Source organism: Pollachius pollachius, assembly GCF_949987615.1.
Source record: "Pollachius pollachius genome assembly, chromosome: 17".
NCBI lineage: Eukaryota > Metazoa > Chordata > Actinopteri > Gadiformes > Gadidae > Pollachius > Pollachius pollachius.
Genome location: NC_136950.1, coordinates 13136834 through 13151499, shown reverse-complemented (window position 1 = coordinate 13151499; position 14666 = coordinate 13136834). Strand labels below are relative to the sequence as shown.

Below are 14666 nucleotides of genomic sequence, written 5' to 3'. Positions count from 1 at the left end.
CTCTCTCTCTACCTCTCTCTCTCTCTCTCTCTCCCTCTCACTCTCTCTACCTCTCTCTCTCTCTCTCTCTCTCTCTCTCTCCCTCTCCATCTCTATCTCTCTCTCACGTATTATCACTCATCGTTTGTCCCTCATTTCTCCTCTTTGTCTCCTTTATAAACCTATGTTGGTCTGTCAACTTGTCTGTTGATTAATTCTTCATTCTATCCTCTCTCTCTCTCTCTCTCTCTCTCTCTCTCTCTCTTCCCTGGAAAGGGTTGAGGTCAGTCTATGGAGCTTCTGCTAATTTCGGAGATCTGTTTATTTTTGAAAAAAAAATCCATACGCCGTTAATATAGTTTGTCATCGTTATAATTTTTCCCTTTTACCCTCCTCTCACGCCTCCTGTTATAGTGCTTAGCCTTGCTTCAGACAAGCCAGCAAAGTCACACAAACACACACACGCACGCACGCACGCACACACACACACACACACACACACACACACACACACACACAAAGGGCAAGTTTTAATACTGTTATTAAAATATGATTTTCAGATTAAGGCTTGAAAGTTGTTTTACAGCAGGCAGACAAGTTCAGTCAAAATGACCATCTGGTCATTCTGCAGCCCATATCTGTTGATATGGGCTGCAGAATGGTTCATTTTAACTTATTATTTATGTAATAATGTACATTTTAAGTATCTTGCGCATTAATTGCTCACTTAAAATACACTGTAAAAATGGCTAATTTTGTCGAGGGTTTCTGTTGCCCAGTTCCATTTGGAAAACTTAAAAAATATATATATTGAAATACCACTAGAGCCCAGGTGAATGATTACCTACCTGTAACAGGTATCTTACTAAATGTTGTTTCAGAGACAAAGGTGTAGCTGTCCGATTTTGCTGTCTCTTCAAGTGCTTTATTATACGTTGGCAGTATAATTTGAGCTGTGATGGACGCAATGCTGTCACAAAAGAATTGATTGAATTCTCTAAGGGTTAGTGGGGCAGGGTCAGGTTTTTTAAACAAGTGGTCCGATAGAAATAGTATTCTGGAGTTGCTGCCATTTACTGAAATTACTTTGGAGGAATGAAGAAGGTGGACTGGTCCTCCATCTTCTTTCAGCAGCTGCGCACCACATTACGATGGCAAACGCTTCTGTTTACCACTGTTGATGCTTGGATGTTTACCTCGTCAAGCAACACAAACAAGGTAACTGTCAGATCCAGCTATTGGCTCACAAGCTAACACAAATGCTGGAGTTGTACAACGATGATACAAGTCAGATGGGCGGATAACCAGAAGACCCATATAAGGTATAAAAGCATGGAATGACAACTGGTTGCTGGGCACTGACTTCCCATTGTTTTGGGCTTCCTGGTAGTGATGAGATGAAAGCCCAACCTACAACATGGTCATCCATCTTTCTACATCCCTTTTCAAGCCTCAAGGTAAAACCATTACAGACTTCAGCCCAAAGCACATGGAACACAAATATCAACACAAACATTTGTAGCGTGACCCTGAAAAATAACTATATTCATATGGCTCTTTTTAAATTGTTATGACTATTTTGGATGCAAAAACCAAAAACACATTGTGCTGCTGTCTATCCTTACATGTGTGCTTTTGGATAAAGAAAACAGAACATGCTACACAAGTACAAGAAGTAGAATTCATTGCTTGAGAGAGCGATAGAGAGGGAGATTGAGAGGGAAAGAGGGAAAGGGAAAGAGAGAGTGTAATGGAGAGGTTGATGAGAAAGCCTCACTAAACGACACACATAGGGCTAGAACAGTTCCCTGATAGAGAGAGCATCTTCTATTTATTTGATCTATTTCAAAGGTCCACGTCCTGGATCTACCTCTCCCATCCCCCCTATTCCCACGCCTCAGAAGCTAGGCTGATGGACTGGCATGAAAGACAGGGGCTTTGAGAGACAGAGGCTTTGCTTTATCGCTGGAGCTCCTAAAAAATGTCAAGACACGCATGTTGGAGCACACACACGCACACTCAAAACACGCACGCAGGCATGCACACACATACACACATACACACACGCACAAAACATGCATGTACACCCAAAACACACAAGAAACAGCCACACGCACATACGCACACACATACACACAAATAAGTACACATACACTTGACACATATACACTCAAACAACTTCTCCTCTCCCTAGCTGTCATTGTTCTGTCAGTGAGGCTGTAGCTGAGATAGACAGCGAGGGTCTCTCCAATCCTCCAGTGGAATCACACACACACAGGAAACCACTACTGATTGATTTATGAGGCCCCAGAGGCTTCTGTAGGTGGGATATTAGGGGTTCCCTGGGGTGCTAATATTTAGATCAGTCGCTGCTTCCCTGCACTATACTGTACGCCTACTTACCCTCATAAACCCACAGCACAGTTTAAAGTATTTTCTCCGGCATAGTTAAAAAGTATTTTAAGAACATCATTATTTTTCACTTCCCGCTTAGGATCTCTGTCCAAAATGTCCTTGCTTTGAAGGATGAGAAACTGGAATCATAACATCAGGCCGGTGCATTTTTTTGGGGCTGACCAGAGTAGGACCACACCAGTGCATGATACATTACACAGGCATCCGTATATATTTCCTATGATCCCTTTGATACCCATATGGGAAGTCTAACCCCTCTGTAATGAATGGAAAAGGAACCATGGTGACCCAACGTGTGATGGATGCCCCTGTGTCCCAAGTCACGCTATGTTCTGCAGTCACATGTGTGTTGGCCCTTGATGGCTGATACATTGAGAATATGAAAGACTGCAGAAGAAAAAAGGATTTACCAGATTAGAAAAGGGGAAACTTGCCTGCAAGCTTCCAATGCCATGTCCTGTTGGGACAGTCCTGTGGAGCATAAAGTGGAGTTGTCTGGACTTCACATTTCCAAAATGTTTGATGAAAATCGCTCACAAAATGAACGCCTGATTACAGCAGTTGAGATATTTGTGTAGCTCAAATGACAGATTGAATAAAGATTGTTTTCATAGTATCAAAGGAGGGATTGCTTCAGGTGAAGACGATATAAAGCTGTCTGGAAGTGGTGGAAAAGAGCTGGGAAACAAAGGCGGTATTTCTGCAATGAAAGGAACAGCCCTGCATTAAGTCCGGATCATGGAAGCACGGTGTGCACAGGAAGTCCACACCCTGGAGCCTAAGGTGGTGGACGACGTTTTAAACTTCATCACCTGCATCTACAGAGACCCTCACGTTATCATACTTGCTGATGAGGTAATGGTGGTTCACTCTCCTTACCTCTGTTGACTCCCGCCAAAGGGCCGCTGGCTTCACCCTCTATGGTCCTCAGCCTAGCCCAGGCCTGGAGAAGCCCAGTATGTTTCCTTGAGCTGTTCTTCATTCACCCAACAAGAAGTAGGGAAACAGATATTGGACTCGCACATATGTATCTCCGTCAACTATTTGGATGCGTCTCCAACTCCGGGTGGTGCTGCGTAAGGAAACGTTGGCTTGCAGGGGTAGAAGAATAAAGTTGGGAGGATGGACCACCATCACCACCGCCACCACCACCGTCACCAACACCACCACCTGAGTAGGACAGATAGCGCAGAGGTCATGGAAATCAGTGTACGATTTCAGCAGGTGAAATTATGTTGGGACAGTTGATGGGCCGTGCCTCCCATTTAATAAGATGGAAAACTAATGGATATGAAGACATAAACATGAGACCTCATAAAAAAAAAGACTAAAAGCTTGATATTTGCCATAAATTACCGGCTGTGTCCCGTCTACAGCAGGACAATTAAACCTGTCAAGGTGATACGTCGTTGGTATTGGATCCGGACATTCCTGTGGGTTTCTGTGGAACTCAGGCGACAACAGGCTGTGTTTGCTGGGGGCTTGTTGATGCCTGAGGACAGCCCGTTCTGACAGCCTCTCTGGTCCATTGTTTGCCCCATGATTGACCAAGGAAGGTGCTTGTTGTTGCTGGAGTCTTATCTGTGTTTCTTGGACATGGACGCTATAAACGGTTTACTGTAACTAGCGAGGCTGTCTGGAGAAAATGACCAGAACACAAACAACCAAAACGTCTCCATGTGCGTTCTACTGAGGGCGATGCGGTATCAGGCCCAATGTAGCAAGTAAAATATAATAAAGTTGGTGTTGGAGACTTGTTCTGTGTGAAACTACTTTGGGACATATTTAACTTTTAAGACTTCCCCGAGGACTCCATCAATTCTCTTTCACTGGGAAATAGTGGCGTTTATGTAGAAAACAGCTAATAATCAGACCCCCCCCCCCATTGGATTTTATACGGCCCCACCACTCATATTGTTAACTGGAATGCGACGTGCCTTGCGACTCTCCCTCTCAGGAATAGCCATTTCTCAATTTTCAACACCAGCGCTCATGAAAAAAGCTCATTCTCTCACACGGTGAGCTCGTTCTCGGGCAAACTTAAAAGATCCTCTGGGTGAGGCTTTGCCACAGCCTAAGAATTCATATTACGGCCCGCATTAGCATTCACCCCAGGCCCATCTGTCGGATCCCTGCGGTGCTGTTATGCTACATTATTAACTGAGAAGCACCCCCCACCACGTCCCCTGCATTGTTCGCTGCCATTTTTATTTTTGACCTCGCCGTAATTGAGTGAAAGCCCATCATGCGATACAAAGAAAAGAGAAAGGGGAAAAATGAGAAAACTTTAACAAGCTTGGATGAGCGAACGCTGAAATTACACTTTCTATTGTTACGGCTCAAAAGAATAGTGAACTGGATTTTGTATTCTTTCTTTGTCCCAGCAGGGGGAGTAATTGAAAGGTGTTAAGGTTAAAGGGAATTTAGAGAGATGGTGTGAACCCAGGCCGTTTGTCTCCTGGGAACCGCAGCGCGTACTGGGAATCCACCATCTTTCTACTTTTTCCCACTAGAAAGTGGAAAAAATACTGAAAGAGTGGTTAGTAGCCACATTCTCAGGAAAAAAAGGTTCATTGTTTGGGTGCAGACCCACATCCTGAAGTTTTTAAATGTTCCAACGTTTTTTTTTAGTGAAACATACACAATATGTCATGCACAAAACCAAGGAATAAGTACCATGCTGATCAGTGATGTACTCTGCCCTGCTTAGAATGAAACACGTTACATGCTGTGACATTTTGCAACAATAATCTTCCCATCGCCTCAATTTGCCAACAATACATATACATATAATGCCAACCCAGTTATACTCTTTCCCCTTACCTCTAGATCCATCCATCCAGGAAGCTTCGGATTGGATGAGGTATTACAGATATTCGAGGCCGTCAGGCGATAACACCCAACATTACATTGGAACATGTGTAGACCTACTGGTTCTGGTGGACATTAAGACCCAACACTCATTTTAGAAGGGTAGGTTAGTGAATCACTACGGTTAAGTCATACCATTTGTGTTAGAATTTTGCCTGAGCCATCTCTTTAAAAATGTATATTGAAGCAACATAGGCTTACACATTGCATTTGACTGACGAGCAGCGTTGCTCAACACAGCATGATATCTTTTACTTTGTCCTAACGGGCCGGAGTGTGTTTGGACGTTTGGATCGCATTCCGCACTGCTCCCCCTAATCTCTTGTCCCTTTACTTAAGGAGCGCGGTCTCCGGTTGGGTGCTGCCTGCGTGTCTGTTTCCTTCACCATTTATGTTGGCAGCGAGGGACGTCGGCTCCACTGAGCTCTCTCCAAAACAGGAAGGGAACCCTGGTCTGAGATACAGGACGCAGGAGACTGGAAAACAAACGAGATGGGGATGTGCAGACACGAGAGGACAACTGGGGATACACACTGAACGCCCGACCTGCTCCGGGCCAGGCCATGGAGTTTGTGTGTGTGTGTGTGTGTGTGTGTGTGTGTGTGTACATACTGTGAATGTTTGTGTGTGCACTGTGAATGTGTGTCTGCTCTGAATGTGTTTTTATTGTATGTGTGTGTGTGTGTTTATATTGTGAACGTATGTGTCTACTGTGAATGTGTTTGTATTTGGTGTGTGTGTGTTTGAGACAGAGGGAGAGTCTCTATGTGTTTTGTGTTTATGATGGGTGTATGCGGATGTCAAGTCAATGGTTACTAGAGTAGGATATACTTTATTAATCGCAGATGAGAAATGATAGCATCGCAGCTGAAAGTGACACTGCTCGCATGACTGCCATGTGCCCTTTTTCCTCTCAAGGCGAAAAACTATTTGCGACATACCATACCAGCAAAAACACACCAAGGCCAATATGCCATACACATAACATAAAAGTCTAGTGCAATGCTAGTGTGCTCAAAGTGTCATCATCATCATTATAGTATGCATGACCTAATATGTGGACATTTTGCGGGTCTATATATAAATAAACTGGTATCCAACTAAATTATATCAGTGTGACCTCTCATGTAGCCTACTTTATCATGTGCGTAAAACACACACACACACATGAAATGTACGCAATCATAGCATCAGCAGTTTCCGCAACTTTTAATCAACGACTAGGGACCAGGTGAGGCTTTCACATGTAAATGGAAGGCTGTGAGCTATATTAATGCAAATTAGGATAGCAGGGGGAGTTTGACTCAGCACTGGAGCTAACATCGTTTTCTAGGCAGGGCTTCTACTAAAAAGATCATCAAACAGCAGCATTAATGTGTTATGAATATCTTGTTAAAGAAGAAATGCGAGTCCGATCGAAACCTGCAGCCAGTCCAATTGTTCAAGAGCCCCAGCCAGTCCAACCGACAATTAAAATGAGGGGGCCCATTACAATTATTGCACCGGGGCCTTAATGACCTACTAAAGCCAGTTTAAACTTGCCATATATTACAACGATAAAATAAAAAAATTGACATTGCCTGCATGATAGTGCTTACTTCCAACCGAGGTTTGGCCGTGCATTGTGCGATTATATATATGATATATATGATTGAAAAAGTTTGCAAAATAGTCAAATAGTGCGTAATTTGACTCACGCTCAATGCGTGAGAGCCTGTGCCAGCGCTGTGGCACAGGCGAACGGGAACTTCACAGACTGTAAACGGCCGTTAACTGCGGTGACTTTGTGTTCATAAGCATTCACGGGCCAACATTTTTGTGTAATATTCGTGCAGTGCTAGGTCGCCTATATGGACGAGCCGGCGCTAGCTACTGCCAGCTTTCATTTGGCCCCAAGCTCTCATGAAGCTCATGAGAGCTTGGGGCGGGGGGCGGCTGGAGGTGCAAAGTGATGGTCCGATTTATTGTCTTATAGCTGGCCCGATTGGCCCACATTTTCCCACCCTTGCCAAAGTGCTCCTCTCTAGGCAATGCCTATAGTTTGCTTTCATGGATAAGCCAGAGCTGACTACTAGAAACTACCTGTACCACCTTACATAGATACATTACACAATGCAAAGCAACTAACTTCTATTTCCTACTATTTCCGCTAATTCCTCTTTTTTCCTGTCGGGATTGGGAACTGCTTCATTTTCCACAAAGCTTTTGTCCTAGTTAAAAAAACTTTTTTTGCTTAATAACCTCTATGCTATAAATTACAGTGAGCTTCTTTGGTGATTTGTTTGGGTTTGGAACAGTCGGTGTGTTATACTACTTCACCCGACGCCTCTTAAGTACACCATAAGAGGGTAGGCTTATCCTCCTTGAGTCATATGGAGAAACCAACACCCTTGTTGACTTGAATGTTTCACCTTTCCTGTATTGACTGTCCTTTTCCGACGAAAAGCCCCAAAAAAATGGAAAAGAGTGGAAAATCGCAGATGAAAAGATGTCTTGTTGACAGAAGTGTGTACGCCATGTTTCCGTGTTGTCGCCCCTCGTTAGCTGACATAAACACACACACACGCACACACACAAACACACAGATATACACACAGAGAGACGCATGCACATGGTGGAGAGAGTGCTGGATGTTGGCCTGACAACATCTGTTGGCAGTGACCCGTGCCCCTCTCTGATCTCCGAGGACGGGTCAATCAGCACGTCCCCACCCTGGTCATGCACACACAAACACCCGCACACGCTACTGAAACACCAGTGACCTGCGAAGGCTCTCGCATGACACCTTAAGAACAGAGTGTAGTAGGCAGTTGTCTTCACGGTATGTTTCAATGCAACTTTTCTACCAAACGGGTCAAACAAGAGACAACGGAGTGGTCGGATGAAGGCAGTTGGCCGTTGGTTTGAGTCTGGGCTGTGTGTGGCACCCTTAAGAGAACCAAGAGAAGAGAAAATAATGAAATCTAGTGTGCACCAATTATCCTTCAGATTGGACATTTGTGTAGAATGACGTTATGTTATTTCTTGTATAATAACATTCTGATATCTAACATACCCTTCTCAGATGATGACGGATAACTTTGTTTGGGTGTGTGAGAGAGAAAGCGAATGTTTGACAGAGTTGGGGGGGGGAGGGTTAGTATCCTAAATATTTGTCCCGTCATGTCGACTGAGATGAACTCTACTCTAAGCCATGCCAGGAATGTACCCGGTACCATGCCCAGGATCATTCATCAACCTGTCCAAATAGCCCGCCATTGTCCCGCCACCGACACTTCACCAAGCAAAACACCACAATCTCAACAGAAAGACATCTGATGTGCCACGTCAGCTATGAGCGCCTCCGCCAGCTGGCCAAGAAATGAGCTCTCAAGGGGATTTTATGGGACTGGTTGAAGTAATTGGTTGAAGAAAATGTAACTTAATTGATTAAAAAGCATTGATTGAATGTGCTGGAAACCTTCAGCTTCTAATTAGTCAGACTTATCTTCCTTTCAGATTATATGAAACGCAGACAGATGAGATGAAGGAAAATGCAGAGTCTAACTTTTTAAGGGTTATGAAACTCAAAAAGAAAAGGATGGCAAAGCTAGAAAACACAAGTCTGTACTTAACAAATTGAGGCCATCATCAAAGTTGAAATCGGTCAAAAGTGATAAATGGTTTGGAAAAGCCATCAAATCTCTCTAAGGTCAGACATCAGTTATAAATGTTCCTGTACTGGAGCCAAATAATAACAAAAACATGAGCGTATTCATCATTTCTTAATGTAGGCTGGTTTATTCTGAAGTCGATGTCGGCGGTCCAATGTTCAAAACATTGAGGACTTGCTGACGGATGGAGTGTTGTTCTGGACCTCTGCTCTGTTTGAGCTCGTTTCTACAACACTAACGACCCTGTGTGCTCCAAACACACCTGCTCTATGGCATTTTGGACACTGTGTCATGTTTTGAGTGTCCAAACTTGAAAGATCTCCTCTTGGTACCAAACTGCACTTTCCGCACTCATGCTCATACTCAACATGATATAAATGTATCACCAGACCAAAGTCAGCCCGGAATCCATTAAAAAAATCTTGCTATGTTTAACATCTCAAAGCCAAAACCCAATCAAGTGATTTGTTTGTTTAAATAGAGAGATTTGCCAGATCATTAGCATGCCTTTTTAATTCCATGTGCACAAGACAGTGTATTTGATGTCCCGTCAATCTGACACTGTCGACTTCACACTTATTTTTTTACTAACAAAATGTTTCCTTTGGTTGCATGGCCAAAGGCTTTATACTGCATTTGTGGCTGCCACAGTCTTCTCTGACAGGCGACAGCCCTGTTTCACCTGCATCACATATATTAACCCCCTCCTCTCTCTCTCTCTCACTCACACACACACACACACACACACACACACACACACACACACACACACACACACACACACACACACACACACACACACACACACACACACACACACACACACACACACACAAACCAAAAACATAACAAGATAAAGAGGAGCATTCTGCACTATGAGCATAAAGCTTCCCCCCCCCCCTCTCCATTAAAGACGGAAGGTCCCTAGGAGGGAGCTATCTTCTCCAGGTCCTTCTTCATCTCGCTGTACTGGGTGCTGAGGCGCCCCACGGCCTTGGCGTGCTCCTCGTCCACCTGGTCCTTCAGCCTCTGCTGCTCCCGCAGGAACTCCTCCCAGGCCTCCTTGTCCTGCCCGGAGCCCGCCAGCAGCTGGGCACGCTAGGAGAGGAGGAGGAGGAGGAGGAGGAGGAGGAGGAGGATGACATCATGAGGGGAGAAAGCGAAAGCTGTTGAAACGCTGCGAGTGATGAGTGAGGAGAGAGGAGAGGAGCGCGTGCAGGTGGCTGACATGAAGCAGCTGCTGTCAGGTGGGTTTCTTATCGGTGCTGGTTGACTCGCTATACACCTCACCGATCTCTGCCGTGACAGATGAGAGCCTATTGCTAGTATGGGCCAGGTGCAGGATTGAGAAGACACAATGAATGATTCAAATTCAATGATGACCTCTCTCTTCTTGTAAATATGTATATTCAGATCATGTGATTGATAGAAAGAAAATAAAAGTTCTGCATAGTTGGAATACAGACAAAAATAGAGTGAAACAAGAAATTGGGGTCGATATCTTCATACACGTTTTAACCAGTTTCACACTTTGAAACTTGGACAATATCAACTTTAAGGGAATGAGCTTAACCCTTGTAGTTACCTGGTGTGCATCTAGCTCCCTCTGCTGGACTCTCTGAGCCATGTGATTGGCAGCCTCCACTGTGGAGAAAAACATAACTAGAATTAAAGACCTACACATTTAGTTTGCTGAGGCAGCAGTATTCCAAATAGCTTGTGCTGGATTTTTTTGTTGCACCGATTATTAACATTTTGGTAATTCTGTCATCTGAAAAAAAGACATTACAGTTTTTCTCATCATTTAGCACACTTGGTTCACCTAAATCACACTGGCCTTCAAAACGCAACAACTAATTACCAATAAGTCTAACTCACTTCTCACCTGTTGGTTCAAACTCAACTGGCAAAACACTTTAATCATGTGTCATAGCATTAAAGAAGACTCGGTGAGCTCTACTGTGTTGTAGATTTGGTCCTTTGGCCTGATCAGGATTGGAGGTGGGATACATACTGATTTACATGTAGATCTGTTTTCACCTCATTTATATTCTTATTTTTATTTGGCCTACGAAAAGCTTTTTATGCAGTCAGTTCAGCTGAACATTTTACTGTATTACAGTAAAAAAAATAATAATTTGCTTTGTTACCTTTTTGTACTTCTACTTGCACTGATTTCATCATTACATCCCTGAAAGACAGTCTAAACATTTTCTTACTGTAGTGGTTTTCATTTTACTTATCAGTGCAATTACCGTACTGTAATTTACCAAAATAGGTAACATTGGTGTATTGTCAGAACAATGTTGCAGCATCAACTATAGGTGTACAGTATAACTCTGGGAAGCTGGGATTGTGAGTTTAGCCCATTGGAGCTCATTGGATAGACAAATATGCATTGTATCCTATTCTGATACGATTGTGTCAATGCAATATTTATATGATATATTCACAGTATTGTATTACAATATGGCAACAGTCTTTATACTATATGTACCACCTAATTGTACCTTTAAAAAAGAAAGCTATTTCTAAACAATTGTATTCATTGGAATATGTAACATGGCCTCATAAAGCCAAAACATATGTAAATAATATTTTGATGTAAGTCTTTTGAATTGATCACACCAGTGTTTAATTGATGCTCTCTAAGAGATATTCATTTGATAGCTGTGTTTACTGTTTGGTGGAAAAAAAAATCAGTTTTGAGAAGAATTTGTGTAGTTTTCAAAAAAATGATTACCTCAAAATGACTCATCTCAGGTTTGTGTTTAGAGTTTTGAGAAATTGAGCTATAGTTTCAGCAAACGTGTTTAGACGATTGACAAAAACTGCAGTCAACAGTACAAAGCAGGATTACGTGAAGGGAATACCTACATTTTTGGACTTTGTACTTGATTGAAGTACTAATATTAAGTATATAGCAAAATATTAATACTAAATAAATGTATATATTTTGACAACAACAGGATCAATCAGAATTCAATAATTACTAATAAATATATTAGCGGAATATTATATCAAAACCCATAATTTTAATAAAGGGGCCCCATTGTAGAACAGCCGTAATCATTAAAACAACATCATAGTAATGATCCTGAAAGGTAAAAATGTGTTTCAATCCATCATCTGCAGAATGATATCCAGCTCTGAACTGATCCTCACCTGAAAACACCCTGCTCTCAGAAGGTATTCCCTTCCAACCACTCTCACCCTGTTCACTGGACTTTCAGGAGATTGTACAGTAGAGCGATTTCTAGCTTTCTTCTGTTTCTGCTTCTCCCCTACAACCTGGAAACGCTTCAACCCGCGGACGTCACTAAAGGTTCTAATCCACTCCAATTTTCTCTGTAGCGACTTTAAATCAGGACTACGGAGAAACACGGCAGATTTCTGATTCAAAATTTAAACTGTCTGCAATCTAACCCAAATAACTGCTTATGCTCGCAAGGGAAAGGACAAGTCCGTTGGTACAATGGAACCCCTTTAATGAACTTAAAAGGGGGGGGGGGGCTTACGTCTTGTGCTGACATCTAAAAGGTGCTTGTGCATCCCCTGTAAACACTTGGGCATCACTTGTTCGTTGGCCTCAACTACCATCTTGTTGATGTTCTCCAGTAGTCGTCCCTCGCGATAACCTCGCTTCTCCTAAGAAAGGGCAACAGAGAAATCACAGGAGTCCATTCAGATAGCCTCTCTACAATAGATTAATTCATATGGTTAATGCAAATAATCAATGTAAGTCAAATATGTCAGTCGAAGAGAATGTTCTTGAAATATATGTCAACACGGACGCTTAACATAAATCAAAATGAACATGCATTATAAAAGATGGAAGTGAAATGATGCTTATGAAAAGGTCACATAGTTCTATATAACATATATAATATTAAGTCTGTTAAAGACACAGTTTTTCTTTAACAGACTTTTTCGATCTCGTGAAGAGAAGAATTTAGAGCTAGCTTACCTCAAACTCTCTCACAAAGTAGCGAATCTCTCCCTGGGTGATGGGTCTATGGTCTATCAGTCGAGATTGGATATCACCAACATCTGTGGTGGAGAAGTAGGGGTATATAAACAAGCATCACACTTTTGCATAGCTTTACAAAGCATGAAGAAAAACATTAACCCATAAATGACGAAGTAAGGATTCACTTAATATAAACACATAGGTTCTATGTTGGTCAAGTATCCTGGATGCTTCATTGAAATCGATGCTTATACATACAACACTTTGTATAAACATGTTAATTCGGTTTCCTTGTATCTGATTCAGACTTAAAATCAGGGAACCATATGTGGATGTAATGGAGATTTGTGTAGGTCCACATCTACTGACAGTGCCTTTCTTTGTATATGTTGAAGCTAGCGAGGCTAACAATGTTTGCAAACCAGAACTGTTCACATTCTACTTCATAATTATACCCACCTTTAGCAATCTTATCCATTTTCCCACATGCCCTGCTGGATAACGGTGCAGCCAAACCAGTTGGAAGGCCCTCGATTGCAAACGAACAAGTCTGCCAGCAAGCTACATTAAGGTATCACACATTTAAATGAAGACTGATCACTCCGACGCAGTTTATAAGATCAAAACCTTGAAATACAACTACTAAATGGCATGGAAGTTGAGTAATAGCACCCAAAACTAGCTGATTACTGTCATGTGAGTGGTGATCAGCTGACTCCAGATGTCAATATTTACTACTACTTCCGGGTAGGAGGCTGTGGAATAAACCAAACCAACCACTAAAATAGGGGTGTTCGATGTGTCCTATACTACCTTTACCGACATATAATGTATGTAAATATAAGTATGAGTTGACATGATGCATGAGTTGGGATATTTTCAACCAAAATGTTCGTTATCAGGAGATAACGTTCTCCATTCACGAAGCGAATAACTAAACCGGCAATACCTTGATTTGAGTAAACAAGAGAAATGAATGTAGCGTTGCATCTGTGAGGACTGCAGATGTCAGTCTTGCACTACGTTGAAACATGGTTATCATCGTCCCCATCATATTTTTATAAATCTTTACTTGAACTGCAATTATTATCGTTTAAGTGCATCGTTTAATTTATAAATACAGCCCCTTCTCAGCGACAGATAGTTGATCACATTATTTACAATGTGGAATGTGTTATTATTGGTTGCATGGGCTTATGTATCAATAAAAGATCAAGCTATTATATCGAGCAAAGTCAGTTACAGAATATAATACATACATGTCTTTAAATCACCACGAGGTGGCACTAAAGACAACGAAAATAACAAACTGGTGTCAGAGTGATTGGATTATTTTGGATTAGCGAATTAATTCATGATGCATTATGAAATGGAAGTATAATTGTACGAATACTTAAATAGACATATGACCCATGGCGTTGTAAAATGAGTAGGCCTATGCATGAAACGATCAGCACCAAACAAACCATTTAATCTTATTAAAAAGTTTGCATTAAATTTCCCTTATTGACCAACGTTAGTCAAAATCCGTGGAGAGAATTCTCCGACACCACCATTTACTGTCCACACTATTTATGTTAAATAGCAGTTAGATGCACCATTAGCTTTGATCGCCTTATTAAACAGATAACATGATTGATCAATTGCCGAGGGACATACAAATAGCCATGGTCGTCTTGGAGGAAGTATCTGTTTACAAGTTTTGTCATGACATAAACATGCCACAACTACTATCTTAAAATGAGGGGAATTAAAATTAAATGTCACGTTTTTATTTA

At 42.0% G+C, this 14666-nt stretch overlaps 1 protein-coding gene across 1 annotated transcript; it reads right to left on the bottom strand.

Annotated features, from left to right (window-relative positions):
* Window positions 1–9413: 9413 nt before the first annotated feature.
* bloc1s5 (biogenesis of lysosomal organelles complex-1, subunit 5, muted) lies at window positions 9414–13581 on the bottom strand. The gene is made up of 5 exons (XM_079754508.1): window positions 13348–13581; window positions 12886–12968; window positions 12437–12566; window positions 10504–10562; window positions 9414–10016 (listed from the first exon to the last, which is right to left on the bottom strand). Exons 1-5 carry the CDS (start codon window positions 13364–13366, stop codon window positions 9843–9845), a joined length of 465 nt encoding a protein of 154 aa, XP_079610634.1. The 5' UTR covers window positions 13367–13581; the 3' UTR covers window positions 9414–9842.
* Window positions 13582–14666: the final 1085 nt, after the last annotated feature.